This window comes from Bubalus kerabau, chromosome 18 (genome assembly GCF_029407905.1).
Source record: "Bubalus kerabau isolate K-KA32 ecotype Philippines breed swamp buffalo chromosome 18, PCC_UOA_SB_1v2, whole genome shotgun sequence".
In the NCBI taxonomy this organism is placed as follows: Eukaryota; Metazoa; Chordata; class Mammalia; order Artiodactyla; family Bovidae; genus Bubalus; species Bubalus kerabau.
In genome coordinates, this window is record NC_073641.1 from 13,258,747 (window position 1) to 13,275,217 (window position 16,471).

Here is a 16,471-nt window from a genome sequence, read left to right on the forward strand (position 1 = left end):
TTCACCAACCAGTTTTTAGAGAACGATTCTGCAGCTTTGGAGATGGATGGTGAATGGGAGGGACTGACAGTGATTACGTTTTCTTAGACACGATGTTACCTAGAGCTATTTCTTTCCATCATTAAGCATATAGTGAAATGATGTAAATGACACTGACCCATCATTCACGTGACCACTCCTGTTTTTCTCACTGGACAAAAACGAGATAATGACAGTGATGGGGTGGGTGGGGGACTATAGAAGGAGATGCAACATTATTAACATAAAGAGGAAGAGTGTTTAAAAATTTCTTTGGTGATTGCTGAAATTTCAAACCATGACTTCAGTTTCAAAACAACCTTTATTCTGTTTGAAGACCTAATACAATGCATTAAAGCAACTTAAAACAACAAGACATAGCTCCATTGAACCTATAGCTTGAACAAATGTCAAGGAGGCACAGTCCCCCCGCCCCCCGCCCCAGGTGCCTTGTAAAGGCAAAATTACAGCTGACCATGACAACCTCCCTCTCGTCAAAAGACCAACTTTATTTTAACAATGTCATAGAAACAGATTTGTAAAAACATCGAACAGATCGTAGCTTTAAAAAATACACACATATAAATGAGCTATTTTTGTTTTGCCTTTTTTTTTTTTTTTTAATAGCAGCATCCTGGGCAGCTAATGCTCTCTCATGGTGACAAGCTCAATGTTAAGTTGGTTAGTGTTTCCAATGAACCCAATTCTGTTCATACTAGTCATTTATACTAGTAATTTAACTAGATTTCTAAAAAATAAGAATTTGGCATTTCAGAACTTTGTCTCATGTGAGGCATTGTGCTATAAACTGCCCCTTTCTTAAATGACCCTAAACTCAAATTTCAGGGTCTGCTTTCCAACTGACTTGGATACCATGCATAGCAGAAGCACAGTTGTTAGAACCAGCAGAATTTTTCTCCCAAAAAGGAACATCAGTAGGACTTCCCAAACACGTTACTAGTTCATAACCAGCTATATGACAAAGCAGTTGGTTCCGCAGTGACAGTTCACATCAACACATTTGACTGAACACACTGAAAACGTGGGTTTCCAAGTTCAGTGAGCCACGGAGACCAGCTACCCCAAAGGAGTAACTTTTAAACAGAAAAAAGCCAAAGAATTATGAACTTCTCACTCCACTTGCAAACAATTTTCACCTTTGTTAAGACAAAACAAAACAACTTCAAAGAAAAAAACCCCATACACATATACAAGAATTGTACTAGACATTGTCTCGTTATGTACTTGAACTCAACGACTGTGGATCTGTTTTGGCTGAAAGGTGTACTGGAAACAGTCCATGCACATATACATATATACATATATCAAGGGCCGTGAAGTTGTCAGAAGTTGCAAAAACAAGTTTTCTGCCTTTTCCTCATGGTTGTGATTTTTTTCTCGTGGGTAATTTCAGATCGCAGCGCTCCCACTTCTACAGCCCCATCACAGCCTCTCTGCAGCTTAGCTTCTGGCTTTTACCTTCAGGATGCTATACCGGGTGGGGAAAATCAACACATGGATGTAAGCATGTATCAGGAATGCCTCTGCTTTATCCATTTATACTCACAAGCCACTCAGTGCTGTAAGATGAATGGCTGGACTCCAAGAACGCTGCTGGTCAAACATCTACAAAGACAGATGTGATGGGATGCTATACACTATCAATAAGGCGTCGGGCAGAGGCGTAGCATCCTAGGTAAGGTGTGACTCACTGTGATAGGAAATCATGAATTCTGCCTTTGCTGTTCAAAGAAAAATCTGCATTTATGCTCATGAGATGTAGAAATGAGGCAAGTGCCTAATACCATGCCATCTTGCAAAGTGTGGAAGCAAAAAATGTGAACAGAACAGTAGCTTTTCCACGAAATACTCCATCTCAGATAGTTTAGAAATTAAATGAAAGTTAATAATATACATGGATGTGCTATCAAAAAAGCAATAAACCTAGCTGATAAAACTACTGTTTACTAATGGTTGGGCTTCTGTATGACATGGAAGGATAGTTGTAAAGCAGACACTCCTAGACTAAAACTAGGGGAATCATCAATTGTCTGGAGATGAAAGGGAGATGGTCAGGTCAGTACAGTCAAGTTTGAGGACTGACAGTCTGTCTGGCTGTAAGACTGACTATTGCTCTTGATATGAGTAGCTTCATGTAAAAAGGAAAAAAAAATACATTCTAGTTAAGTCAGCTGCGGGACTGATCCTTTCAAAGGAACAACATCAAAAACAAAACAAAACCCCTTACCCCAGTAGTTGGAAAGAAAGAGAAACAAAGCTGTGGAGAATCTAATATTGAGCAAGAAGAACTGACGTTGTAAGATTCCATTTTAATCTCCCCTTTATTCCTTCCAGTGTAGGTACAGTTCCCAGTAAACTGAAAGGCTTTTACATACAAAAGTTGGGGATAGACACCGCTTGCTCTTGCTAAAGTAAGTTGGAAAGAATACTCTAACAATTCCTCCCTCTTCCCCACAATGAAGTAATAACACATACAATTATTTGGGTGAATGAGGACTGTTACTATGATTCCTACAACGGCCATGACTTCAACAAGCTCCCCCACAATCGGGGCAGGAACGATGATGACCATGTGAGGCTCTCTGAATGGAAAGCTCTTGAATGGAAAGCTAGGAAAATAGCAGATACCTGGATAAAAATATCCTTTTCAGGTCATGCTTTTTCTTAAAATGGATGTTGGCTGGTTGGTAATGGGTCATCTAATGTTAAAGAGAGACAGGTTTTCTAAATGCAGCAATGATATTTTGAAATCAGTGTTTCCAACAAGGATGAACACTGCTCAAAGACCCTGCCTGCCTTCCTAAGAACTAGCGTTCCAGGAGGTCTGTAATTGTCATGAGGGCATAGTAAGTAGCAGATCAAAGTGGGAAGAGACTCCACTTTGCAGCGACCCACTTCTCCGTAACCACAAGAAAAAGTGCATGCCATCTCGCCAACCCTCCCCCACCCCACTTGTACAACCCTTTGCTACATCCCCCTCCCTATATTCAAGAAGTTCACAATTCTTTACGAAACAAACATTGCCAGGTACCGTATCTTAAGTCTTGAAACAACATTGTTGAACTCAGCGATACTTTGTCATATTCATATATCTTTTTTTTTTTAATTGAATAAAGCAGCTTTGAAGCTTATCAGGCACTGCCCAACAAAACATTTAGTCCAAAAAAAAAAAAAAAAATCTGTTATGAACTTTTTAACCTTGGGCTAACAGCCAAGTACTCTGTACAAGAAAGACTGTAAAATATTTCATAGTTTTAATTCTGAAGCCATTTTTTTTTAAACTGGCATCCTGTACATTTCTTTAAAAAAAAAAAAAAAGGAAATGAGTAACAAAATGAATATTAACAAAAAAAAAAAAATCAGGGACAGTATTTTCAAGCAACAAAAACGGGGGCAGGGGAAGCTTATTCTGAAGGTACATTTAAAACAGATAACAACAGTGAAAATTAAGAATTGCATAGCACTGTGAATTTAGCCTTCAGCACAACAAAACAGAAGCTATTTGGTATTGATACAAATCCATCTATTTGATAGTTAGTCATCCAATGGTATGTACATATTTTATATACTAAATGTCATTTTGAAGTCCTGTTTTTGAAGTTCCATTTTTCTGTTGGTGGGTCTTCTTGGTTTAAGAATTTCAACAAAACACTTTCTGGCACTCTGCTACAACAGAATTTCCTCTGAACACACGGAGCAGACGTTCCCTCAAGTGTTCCCTGCGAGCGGAAGTGCCTTTCTGCTACATATCAGTTCATTTCGTTAGAAAATGAAATAATCCACAGTGCAGTGCGTCTGGGGGCCACCGTGCATGGCAACGCCCAGGCTGGACCGAGCGACCCCAGGCTAGGGCTCATCAGCCCGTCCCCGCTCCGGTCTCCAAGGTCCCAACTCTTGAGCTGGTAAAGCTTCTGAAAGCACGAACAAGCACCATGGTTAAAGGCCTCTTTGTCCCTGCACGCAGAGATTTTTGCATTTCTTTTTCTCTTTGTGTGTGGTTGTGGCTTTAAATTAAACCCCAAAAAAAAACAAAAAACAAAAACAAAACAGAAAGAGGGAAGAGAGAAAGGCTGACGAAGCACTCCAGACGAGGAACGGCGGCTGTCCGGTGCGTGGCCCTGCGATGCGTCTTCCCTTCCTGCCGTGGGGTCGAAGGCTCGAGTCCCATCTGAAGACAGGTGGCTGGGTGTCCGCAGCTCAGTTCCCAGGTCAGGCTGCAGGGGAGCCCTGTGCTTGCCAGAGGCCTTGGGGAGTCAAAGGTGAGGAGCAGGCTGGAGGGTGGCCCTTCATCGCCTCTGCTGCGCGTACACCGGGTAGGCTAGTGTGACGTTGAGGGAGTCATTGTGCTGCACGAGGGAGGTGTGCTGGTAGTGGAGCACCAGCTCCTTGAGGGAGCTGTACAGGTTGTAGGGCTCGGCGAAGCCATAGCCCGTGGCCGTCTTGTTGATGACGCAGTGCTTGACCTCGCCGTCCACCCTGCATGGGGGAGAGAGCACACGGGCCTGCGTGAGCTAAAGAAGAGCGTCATGCAAAGGTACACCCGATGCTGCCTGAGCTCTGGACTGGTGGTGCTGTCCCCGTGCTCCTTAGTGGCTGAGTGATTTGGGGAGGTAACCAGTGTCACTGAGCAGCTGGATGGTCATTTTGAGACAGGTATGGAATTGTCCACATACCTCTCCATCTACTCTCAATTCTCCTATTGCCTTGTCCTCTATTCAAGGTCTTTCCCCTTTCCTTCCTGCGGCAGTGGTCCTCTGCTTACATGGAGGGAGATGACATGCTAGAAAATACCCGAGAGCCTTTTCCTTCAGCAGGCCACTCGCTTCTCTGAAATAATGTTAGTGATCCAACCTCTCCCCCTTCATGGTACTCCCCAGACTCTGACAATAAACAAAGGAAAACCTGCCCTAGGAGGGAAATGTCTTCTCTTGGTAGGGACAGTGAGCAGAGCCCTTTCTCTTACTGTTTTAACTGGTCCCTGATGGGGACTTTACCTGTTGGTGGTGCTTCCACGTGAATCTCCTCAGATTTTTAACTATACAGAAGCCCCCCAAACAGCAAGTATGGCTGTTTCCATTTTAAAGATGAAAAGCAAAAGACTTCTCTTGATGAGACAGCTGCTGAACTGCCGCCCAGAGCCCCAGTTCTCCACCTGAATAGCAGCTTGCTTTCTACTAGCCCTCTGAACCGATGCTCCTGCTTAGATGTTCAAATATTAGGTTTTATTTCCTCTTCTACACTATTGTAATGCTTGACAATTAGAACTTTTTCAAATCCTTGCCCCCAAGGTTAGCTGGCTGGCTGGCTGGAATACCTCCTTGACGTGTTTCACAAGACAGATAATTGGCTGGCGATACATACACCACAGAGCAGGCGTAGCAGCCCTGTTTACTGCTTTCCCGGACAAGAAAAGTGCCGTCTCGCTTTCCTCGCAACAGGTTTTCAGCTTTGTTTCGGTTGCTGCTTCCAACATTCCAAGTCTTCTCGTCGTGGTGGGGCAAATCCTCATCATCTTCTACCAGCGAATATTGGCTGAAAAGGTGGAAGAGGAGGTTTCTGAGTGAAGTGCAAGTGGCGGCCACTCGCTGCCCCTCTGAGGAAAAGCCCGCCTATCGCCTGGCCCTAGTTCCTGCCTCTGCTCTGAGCGACTCAGGCTGGCGGTCACGGGGCTGACTCAACCAGCTCCTCGGGCCTGAGCTTCCTCATAGAGTTTAGCCTTCAACCCCCGGAACAAAACTAGCAGCACTAAGTGAGACTCTTCCTGTTTTCAAGTCGGCAACTATGCTCAGCTACCTGGGCAGAGAGGATGGTATTAAACAATCCTGTTTGTCCAGTTTAGATCAGGAAATTGACTGACTAGGAGGAACGCCAGTTTTTAAATAATTGAAACAAAAGGTATACATAAGCTTTAAAAATATACTCAACAGCAGTTGTCTCCCTCCCAACTCCCCTCTGACTGTTCCCAAAATATGTTGGGATTTTCCAGATGGTTCTGGGGCTTCATTATGGACACAGGGTCACTCATTCCCCAGCCTATGGTGGGGGTGGGGAGGTGGTGTGGATAAATCTACATTCTCCTTTGCTAAACTTTCCTTTTTGAAAAGTCTCGGTAATGAGACAGATGTATTTTCTCCTACAAGATAGTCCATTCCTCACTTGCTCTGCAGACAAAGCAAGTCGTGCATTTTCCTCAAAAGAAAAAAAATCACCCCTGCTGCCTCCCATCTGTACTAACTACTTACTCTTCAGTGTTTTCATTGCCCAGCCACTCGTTCAATTTCTTCTGCCGAACACCTTTCTGAGTCAACCACCTGGAAAAGAGTTTTAAAAAGAAAATGCATTAAGAACCTATCCTTTATTTTCGCAATTACCTATCGTGCACGGGCAGGATTCCACTTCCAGTACATACATCAAGTATTGGTCTCTCGTCTTTCTTAGCTGAATGAGGTCTGGTTTAATGCTGTTCATGCGTTTGTCAATCTCACGATACTCAGCCGCCTGCTTCTTCAAGTCCTCTTCCAATCTCCTTCTGCTGTCGACAATTTCACTGATTCGAGACTTTAACTTTTCATAATTATGCATAATCCTGTAGGCAAGAGAGATGCATCTGTAATTACCTGGAGAATCATGAAAGTTCCCCCAAGGTTTCAGTATTGATTCTCAGCAGTTCGCCTCAGGTAAAGAATGCTTTCTCTCCCTGTCATTTCATAGAAACAGAGGTCACCTTTAGACAGTATAAGAGAAGTGTGGTGAGCTCAAGCACAAGGACAGTGAAAGCCGCCCAGGTCACCAACCTTTGGATTTCCGTCTCATTGCCTTCACGTTTGAACTTTTCTATGTATTCTTTGCTGTACCGCTCCTGGGTTTGGCACTGTTCTTCAAATATTTTTATGGTTTCATTAAATGCTTCAATAGCTGTTCTTTTCATTTGGATTTCCTGCAACACAAATTGTAATAAGACAGGGTCATTCCTTTCACAAAACAGACTATTTCTTACAGCAAGACACTGCTAGAGACAATTGATTGGCACTACTGTCTGACACGTAAGTCCTAGTGTTAGCAAGGTAGGACTAATTCATAAAACTCCTTAAAATAGTATCAGAGAAGCACACATTTCCTTTGGAGAATTTTCCCAGTCTATGGAAGATGATTGCTTGACACTTTGCTACAGTTTTCATCCTTTTTTAAAAACCATTCCACTTTTATCAGCAGTTTATGGCATCCTTCTGCTCCCTCTGGCGGTCCCAGATATGTGATGGCCTAGAGGAGATTAAGCCTCTAGGAAAACAAGGCAGTAAATGTAGCCTCAACCTTTCATTGCAACAGGACCTACCTATCATGGTTAAATCCCCATTTCAGAGATTAGACAAGTCTGTAGAACTTCCAGTTAGTATTAGCTTTTACTCTAAAGAGAATTCTGCAGTCAGCAATTATGTCAAATCAACTTAATTTATTATTCTGATACTTACAGGCTTCATTTAAAAGGTTTAGAGATATAGTAAGTACTAGAATAATCAACAATGATTCACAAATAAATGATCTCTCTTATCACTCTATTGCTAGAAAAAAACATTTTACAGTCTTTTTTGGAAGCTGAATATAACATGCACTTGATTCTAATAATTAAGAACTCTACAGTTTAAATGTGATTTTCACAGAAAACTCACCTGGGAAGTTCGGGTATAGTCTTCATATAATCTATCATATTCCCGACTTTTTTCTTGAAATTGAGTGTTATATTCATGTAATTTTTTCCCTACAGCTTCAATATTATCTTCTTTGACAACCTGATCCTGGAAGGATTATAGAGATTGGAAGAAAAAGGGAAAAATAAATTTAGTTGATAAGGTACTTTTAAATGACCATTGTTGGGAGGATTTTTCCACATCAAATATTTTGTTACAGTATTTTATTGTTAAAGTATTTTATACACTTGTGATCACAAAATTACAGTTTGAAAGTTTTTTGAGTTTAATGACATGGAATTCATCTGCCTCAAAATATTTTCTACACAATAAAAGAATCTTTTACAAATATAATAACATGGGTATGTGATTACCTGTTGGTATTTGGATACTGGATAAAGTAATTTCACATCCAGTTTGGGATTATACTGAGCTAGAGATTCATTCCGGTAGTGGTTTATTAGTTCAACCACAGAGTTGAAGGTTAATGGGTCAGAGAAGCCATATTTCCCATCTCGGTGAAATATTTTGATTAATTTGTTATTTCCTCCTTTCCTGCAAATGCAATATAAAAATAATGGCATTAGAATTCTCTTAAAAAAAAAAAAAACAAACCCCGGTATGTTCTACCATCACCCTGAACATGCCATTCTAGCCACGTGCCCTAACTCACCTTAGTGTAAGCGTGTAATCCCCGTGCATTTTAGTAGATGCGTCTCGTACCAAAAAGGTCCCATCAGCTGTGTCTCGAAGTTTTTCATTCACTTCTTCCCTGAAGGAAGGGAAAAGAACAGGAGACAATGCTCACCTCGAAGATTTGATGGTTCTCGAGTTATGTTTTTTAAAGGCATTTTCAGAATTAACACCCCAGTCACTCTGGACAAATCAGCACAGAAAATCATGATGCCCAAAGGGTTGCCTCTTTACTCCCCTCAAAAAAAAAAAAAAAAAAAAAAAAAAAATGCTTAGACTAAAAATGCCACTTCGTTACATTTAACGTTAATTCTGAGAGTTCTTGTCTAATAAAGAGAGTGACTTTCCACTCTGCCTCGAGGCAGTGCCACTTCACCCTACTGCCTCCCTGACATCTCTGTCAATAATGAAACTTCTCGGGTATTTAATTTCCTGCGGCATCCAGCACCCACAGCTCCCCAGAGCTCAGTGACTTCTATGGTCGTCTCTGGAAGGGAACCAACTATGCTTCATGCTTATGTTGGATGATATCCTAAAAATGGAATTTAGCAAGCTGGTGCTTTTGCTTTGCTTTCTCTTCCTCTAAACTCCCCAGCTCTGCTGAAAAACTCAGAGTCTCTATAGCCTTACCTCGAGATATCTCCCCAGTACCATTCAGCATCTTGTAAAGACATATTGTTATTCATACCGTTGTTGGCTACAGTAGTGGGTTTTGGTGGTTTGGGAGGCAGTGCTGTAGATGGAGGAGAAAAAAAAGTTTTTGCAATCCCAACTGCAAATAAACATTTAAAATTCTACCCAAGTTCCCTTAGATAAACAACATTTTCATGTAGAAAAGATTAGCTATGAAACACAGCAGTAATGTACAAGTCCATGAAACTTTCTTTTTTTAAAATCAGAAATTTTTGACTACCGATTAAAATTTTAAAAAAGAGCTTAGAGACTAGCAAATAAAATGGGCTGGCCATGTAAATGAATTTCAAAGTAAATCCAGGGTCACAGCATCTTCTACTTTTAGGTTTGAGTTGTATTAAAGTTTCATATCTGGTCAAATCTAGCTAAAGTAAGAAACCACGAACAGAGTAGCAGGAGGAATCACATGGCTTGGTTTTAATTTCCTCCTCTCTTATTTAATTATAAAAGACAGATTTCCTTTCTGTCCTCCACAAATGCCGTTGCGGTAATAAAAAAGCTCATCTACACAGCAATATGTTTTAAGAGGAGGAATTGGGTTTCTCTAATCTTAGTATTTCAGGCACTGTTCTGCCAAATGCCACTTGAAGAGACTCCTCTGTGACCTCAATCTCTTTAGTATTCATGTTAATATTCTATTGGATAACTATGCTCTACATTATGCCAAGACTGATTAAAAACCATATCCCCTCTTCCTCAATGTCAAATCAGTATTCATATACCAATTGGTGACAAATAAAGACTGCAGTATTTCTGAATTTCTTAATTGGGAGGAAGGCTGAAATAATTGAGAAAGTAAAATAAGTCTAGGATATCTTGCTAAATTCTAAGTCATAAGTTTTAAAGCACCACTGTTACATTTTAAGCAAAAATTATTTCAGGAGTCTAGCAGGTATATCTTATAATGCCTGAGACTCAATAATGGAAAGCCAACTTCTCTCACTGCAGTATCTTAAAAGAAGAGAGAGCAGACGGAGTCTCAACATTTGATTCAGAATATTTTCAGGGCACCAAGAACTGAGTTGCAATCACTGCTACATTTGACATGCTTTCTAAAGTACCGAGTGTTATCACTGCAAAGTACCACACTGTTCTCAACCACTGTCAGAAAAGAAGCACCAAGGATGCAGCCTTTTAATTAAAGGAACAATATACAACAATATAACCCAAATAGCAAACGAGCTCGAGTAACAAAAGACACAGGTGAAAAGCTGGAATCCAATTTATATCCATTCAACTAAGAATAAGCATTTACCAAACACAGCCTGACCTGCTTGCTTCCACAGGCAGTCAAACCATTTGTTTCATTTTCACACTGTGAGCAAACTCATTAAATTAGAACAAATTAATAAAAACAGACATCCAAAGAGGAGCTGTTAATAGCAGTTGTCAAAAAAATTAAATGCCACAACATTAACCAGTTCTCTAAAGAATACTGCAGTATTACCTGGTGGATCCATTTCTATATAAAACATCAAGTCTGTGCCACAATTTATATCTGTCTTAGCATATTCTAAATCCAGGTCTTCCATATTCCAAACAGTGTTGTACATTTGTGCGAGAGTTTCCTTGGCTGAGCTCAGTTATAAGAAAAGAGTCCGGCTTTCTTTGTAATGGTGTCTTGGAATTCATTTTAAAACCTATAAGGGGCTGCACTGTAACCTATGACATCACACACCCCAGCCAATCAAGTCACAAAAATGTCACCAGACCACTCCTGCTTCATCATTTCTCGTCCCTACCAGCCTTAACACAGCCCCGACCTCACGAAGATCCTACATTTGACAGAGCTGCAATGTGTAAACGCTCTTCGTTTCAAAAAGGTGTTTAATCTGACTGTTCTTCTTGAGCCGTGAGTTTTCTAATTCCTTTTTTATTGCTCCTTGCAGCATGGTATGCTCCACTGTTGGCAGGCTGACAAAGCTGATATGCAGCAGCACGTAGCTTCCCCCCCCCCACCCCGTCCCTGCCTCCCCCTAATGCATCTGGGTTTATAGATAGCCTGATCATTTCTTGGTTTAAAAATCTTACAAAGGCATCCAAATGGTATACTTAAGATATGTTTTACAGTCCTAAAATGCCTCCGATATATATTAAGAGCAAGAAGGATCAAGAACTCTCTGGATATTTCATGCACTCAGAACTTATACAGTGCCACAAATGTACTACATTAGAAAGCACAATTAAAAGAAAATGTAGAGGCAAAAATCTCTATTAAACACTGCAGTTGAAACTAGACTTTATAGAATATGGAATGCAACCCCCTCCCCTCAAAAAAAGACAGGCCATAATATCAGAATGCAGAGTACAGGCAGAGTTATCTTTGCAAAGTATTTCTCACTGATGAGCCCATCTTCAGATTTACTGTGCTAAATACTGCTTGAGGGGGTGGGTGATGTGATCACTTGGGGGGGGGGTACCTTTTTCCCCCCTTCCATCTCAAATGCCTCACTTTGGGAAGAAATATTATTCCTTCTTAGCAGTATTTAATGTAAAGAAATCAACTCCCCTATAAATCTAAATGCTAGTTCTTCTATAATGAGCAGGGAGGAAGGAAGAAAAGGTTTCCCTCACCCATGGTAAATGTAGCTAATTTAAAAAACTACAGTGGGCTGTGTGATCTGCGTACGTGTGCCTGTCACATATTTCTGTGACAATTTAAAGAACACAGAAGCCCTTGAAATTTATTCTTAGAAGTTCTGTCAAATTTGGAATCAAAAAATATATAGAAATAGCAAAGGCAAGGCAGTCTTTGAGCACTGCTCACGTGTCCCTCTTCCAGCTTATTTCATTTTCCCACTAAGGAGGAAGGCAGATGCATCCTACACCCTCCCACCCTCTCTCACTCACATGCTCTCTCTGCTTAAAGCTTAAGTAACCCGAAATGCAAAGACAAATGGTAAAAATGGTAAAAGTGATGGTGGGGGGATAAGCCCTCAGAAAAGATTAAGAAAAAGAATTTTTTTGAGTTTAATAAAAATGTTGACCCAAGTCCTCCCAGCAGCTACGGCCATCGCGACAGCCCCAAGGGCTTCCCCCACCCCATGCCTCTGGACGCACTTGGTGCAAACCGGTCCTGCCGCTGGAGCCCATGTGGCAAACAGACCCGGGAGGAGGGCAGGGAGACAGGTGACTTCTCACGTCTCTCCCAGGCCTGGCCAGACCCCAACTTCCAGACCAGCACTTGGTAATTACCTTCCCTCCCCATTTCCAACGGGAGCCCCATCTTTCCCTTACACTGCCCAAGGAAATGGGGGAGTGGTTCCACTAATTTCTCATCTGCCCTCCTCATGCAGTGCTTACTATCTCTCCCTCTCTCCCTGGGAGACGGAGAGACACACACACACACACACACACACACACACACACACACACACACAGTAGAAATGAACCTTCCAAAAGAGTCCCCCCAAAACAGTGCAAAAGCCAAGGGGCAGAACAGTGCATAAATGAAAGGCAACTTACTTTGCAGGTTATGCATTTCAACGGTTTCCCTTGGAAATGCTTGTATCCGACAATGGGGAAAAAAAAAAAATCCCCAAACCGATTCCTCCAGCCAGGCGGCGCAGGACCCCGGGACTCGTCCGCCCGCGGCAGCACCGCTCAGCGCCCGCAGCCCGTGCAGAAGCCGGCCGCCCGGAGCCCGGGCTGCGCCGGCGAGAGAAGGAGCCGGGGCGCTCGCACGTCCCTCTCAGATAAAGATCGCGGCTTCATGATTAACTTGGGCAGGTTCAAATATTTGCTGAGCTAGGGATTTCGGGTGGGGGAGGGGAGCCCAAGTCCAAGTTGTCATCATCGGCTAACAAGTGGCCACTGCCAGCCCGGGTCCTCCTCCTCCTCCTCCTCGCCGAGGAAGTGAGAAGGCCATTGTCAGGGGGCCTAAAATAGGTTCTCCACAGGCTGCGGCGGCAGCGCGGCTCGCAGGCTTGTGGGGCTCAAGTGGCCACAGTGCAGCGAGGCACTTGGCGCTGCCAAACACAGGAAGTGGCTGAGCTAGTTCAGCAAAAAATAGAATCAAAGCCTCGCTTGTAAAGGCCTGAACCTCTCTCAGAAGGGCCCAGAACACCGTGCCTCGGTCGCGTCCACCTCCTCCCACGCACTAGCACAGACAGCCCTGCAGGTGTCACGGGAGAGCCCCCAGAGGAGCCACCCTGCAGGGAACAGGGTTACAAACTGGTCCACAGGAGGAGGCTCCTAGGGAAGAGTGACTGCAGGGCTCCAGTAAGTGCCACAGTATTAAAAATACACTCAGATAAAAACTGTACTCTGCAGCTATTTGTATGGAGTCAATTTCAACTCCAGTTAAAATGGCCATAAAAATGCATTAGGTTCATGCATACTCTACAGGAAGCAAAGAGTAGGAGGGCAAGGAGATGGCACCCCATGCTAGAGGAGTCTTTTCTCTTTACTTGATAAAAGTTGCAAGGAACCAAACTTAGGACCCTTGGCTTCTATTAAAAAAAAAAAAAAACTAAACTAAAATTTTGCCAAAGAAAATTTTCACTCACATCAGCACAGATGGCTTCACTGTTATCTCAAGAACCTTAACCCAATGTAAAATCACAGAATCACTCGCTTGAAAACCAGAGCAAAATTCAGAGATCACTTAAAGGAATTCCCTCCTACTGTAACACAACACACGTTTCAAAACCAGAACACTTGCTAGAAGACAAAAACAAAATTTAGAGATCACTTCAAGCAATTCCCTCCTACTACACACACACATGCCTGAAAACCAGAACACTCGCTTGAAAACCAGAACAAAATTTAGAGATCACTCCAAGCAAATCCCCCGTGCAACACACACACTGTTCTGACCCAGAGTGAAGTGGTTTGCCTAAGATTATAGCATTAGTCCTAAACTCCTTTTTCTCCACCCTCTGGCCCTGCTCTTTACTTCCCTCTGCCAGAGAAAGTAAAAATTAACAAGTGAAACTGAAGTTAATTTCTTTTAAGCCACATGCAAAAAACTTCACACCTAGAACAAAACTGACTTTTTTTTTTGTTTCCTATTTTTAATTTTTTTGAAAAGCTGCCTTCTAATTATCTTCGAAGAAACACACATTCTGTGATACCCTTAGACTCTATACGAGGTGACATGCAATGTCAAAGGTTATATGCAATGATAAAGGAAGATCTAAGTGCTGACCCAGAGTCCAAAAGGGAGGAACCAGTTTCAGAATTATTGCAATATCTGGGAAATGCTGCCAAACTCACGACGAGAGTGATTGTACAAGCTCTGCTTTGGTGCAATTGATAGACTATGAAGCACCCACTTTTCCTATGGGGGAAAAATTAGTCTATAAGTGAATTTCCCAGCTCCTGCCAGCTGATTACAGACATAGGGTTAGTTCAGAGAATACTCCTGCATCGTGAGTTGCATAATCTTGCCCTACCTAAAAAAAAAAGTCTTCCTAAAGCTTGGGAATCTTGGAAACATCAGTCACTCACGCATACCTGTCTGGATTCACAGAATGTGTCACGTCAAAACCTTTTAAGATTAAAATGTTCTCTAGTCCAACGGTCTGTTTCCCGTGTCAGAAGAAAATTATCCATGGGGAAACAGCACACTACTTATAGAAAATCTTAAAAAAGATTTGAAAACTTTGCTTCAAATTTCTCACAGTATGTACAATCATCTACCATAGAGGTTCTATTAATTACTCAAAGTATGAGAAGAGTCTCTTCCCATTCAATTTTAGTCAATTTAGTAATCTGCAAAACACATGCTATTTATTAGTTTAAAAAGGGAGCCCTCTGCTGGTAGAACAGAATCAGTAACTTTGGCTCCAGAGAAAACTTGCTGTGTATTTATTTCACTCATCTCCCAGTGTTCAAAAGTTCACACAAAAAAAGTAACTGCCCAACTGTCATTTAATCTATATGATTCACTAAGAAAAAAAAAAAATGCACAGATGTCATAACAACCTTGGCAATATTTTACACATGCCTGCTAAACTCTTGTAAGAAAACTTTTAATTTCTGAAACCCAGAGATTTCAGAAATCTGGGTTTCCACAATAGAAAAAAAACTTACTCAATTGGAAACTAACTTTACCTTCTAGATTCTTCAAAACTCTAAGTCTTACGCCTTTCCTCTTCCTCAAAGTTTTGTAAAATTCATTTCAGAGGCAAAATAGGCCATGTGGCAGTTCTCAGCAGGTGTGAGCTAGTCAGGAAAAGGTTTCTTAATTGTTAATATAGTGTGAACGTTCCAGACTGAACGCTGAATCTCATACGTGCCAATCACCATTGAGTGGCCAATGCCCCACAGGCAGCTTTCAACCTGCACAGCTTCTTAAATGGTTTTGTGGGCCACAATTTATGAACAAAAGCCCATTTAAAAAAAAAAAAAAGGCAGTGAGAAAAAAAATAAATGAACCCAAATCTTCTTTTAAGGGTTCAACTAGTGCCTCTTTTCTTAATTTTAACTTAAGACAACTCAGAGTAGAAGGGCCTTTCAGGCTGATGCCAGTTCTGCAGTCCACACCCAGGGCTCGTCATGACCCCACACTAAGAAAAATGTCCATTTGAGTTTATACATAAACTCAGGTTTACAGATGCACCAAAGTTATACGTTCTATAGACTATCGGAAAAGGTGTGCCCATTGCTTAGCAGAAAAAAAGAAAAAGAGCCCCTTCACAATTTCCCTCTCAGCTGTCCCTTGAGACAAAGAAGGCTGCACTGTGAAAACAAAAAGTAAAAGTGAACCGTACCCTCCATGACATGCTCCTGCTGTTCAGAGCACAAATACACTTCCTATTTTTTGTCAAAGCCTAGCACGCCTGGCCTGTTTACTCCTACCCATCTATTAAACACACACAGTTTTTTCAAGGTTTCATTTCTCACCTTCGAAACAAGCCTCTAATGTCAGACCGCATTTTAAACCCAATAAAAAATAAATCAGAGAAAAGTAAAACTCTTTGAAAGTCATTTCCCTCTGGCTTAGTGCTTGCTTTAGTCTTGGTTGCAAACCAAGCCCGGAGCATTTAAAACAAGATTTATGAATCAGGCTCTTCAGGATAAATGTTTTGCAATGCACCAGTGGTTAAAAATTAACTCTGACAGGTGTAGAAGGGCAAGGGGGAGAAAGAAAGTCATTTATTTTCCCTCTGGGTTTGAAGGTGCAATATTAGACTTCAATTATGCTACATTAATATTTCTGAATATATCCATGAAATCTGAAATATGTCAATACACTTATAATGGGTTTCATTCAAAGGCACCCTGTGTTAAATAGCCCCTGTTTTACCTTAGTTGCCCTATAGAAATCTGCTTTAGCAACCTAAGGATCAAGTAGGGTAAACATAACACAAAGTGATTCAAGAAAACCTGCTGCTCCACTTTAACCATTTTTGACT

At 41.6% G+C, this 16,471-nt stretch overlaps 1 protein-coding gene across 18 annotated transcripts in view; it reads right to left on the bottom strand.

Annotated features, from left to right (window-relative positions):
• Positions 1-510: 510 nt before the first annotated feature.
• Positions 511-16,471, bottom strand: part of PIK3R1 (phosphoinositide-3-kinase regulatory subunit 1) — a 648,380-nt gene continuing 632,419 nt past the window's right edge. For 17 of the 18 annotated variants that reach the window (XM_055555105.1, XM_055555102.1, XM_055555104.1 and 14 more), the window contains 9 exons: positions 9,048-9,150; positions 8,398-8,496; positions 8,099-8,279; positions 7,707-7,832; positions 6,834-6,976; positions 6,449-6,625; positions 6,282-6,350; positions 5,401-5,571; positions 511-4,515 (listed from right to left, as the gene is read on the bottom strand). In XM_055555105.1, coding sequence (XP_055411080.1) covers positions 4,326-4,515; positions 5,401-5,571; positions 6,282-6,350; positions 6,449-6,625; positions 6,834-6,976; positions 7,707-7,832; positions 8,099-8,279; positions 8,398-8,496; positions 9,048-9,150 — 1,259 coding nt within the window. In that variant the 3' untranslated portion in view covers positions 511-4,325. Of the gene's footprint in view, positions 4,516-5,400; positions 5,572-6,281; positions 6,351-6,448; positions 6,626-6,833; positions 6,977-7,706; positions 7,833-8,098; positions 8,280-8,397; positions 8,497-9,047; positions 9,151-10,557; positions 11,009-16,471 lie in introns of those variants that run through there. The other variant, XM_055555119.1, reaches the window with a different exon arrangement.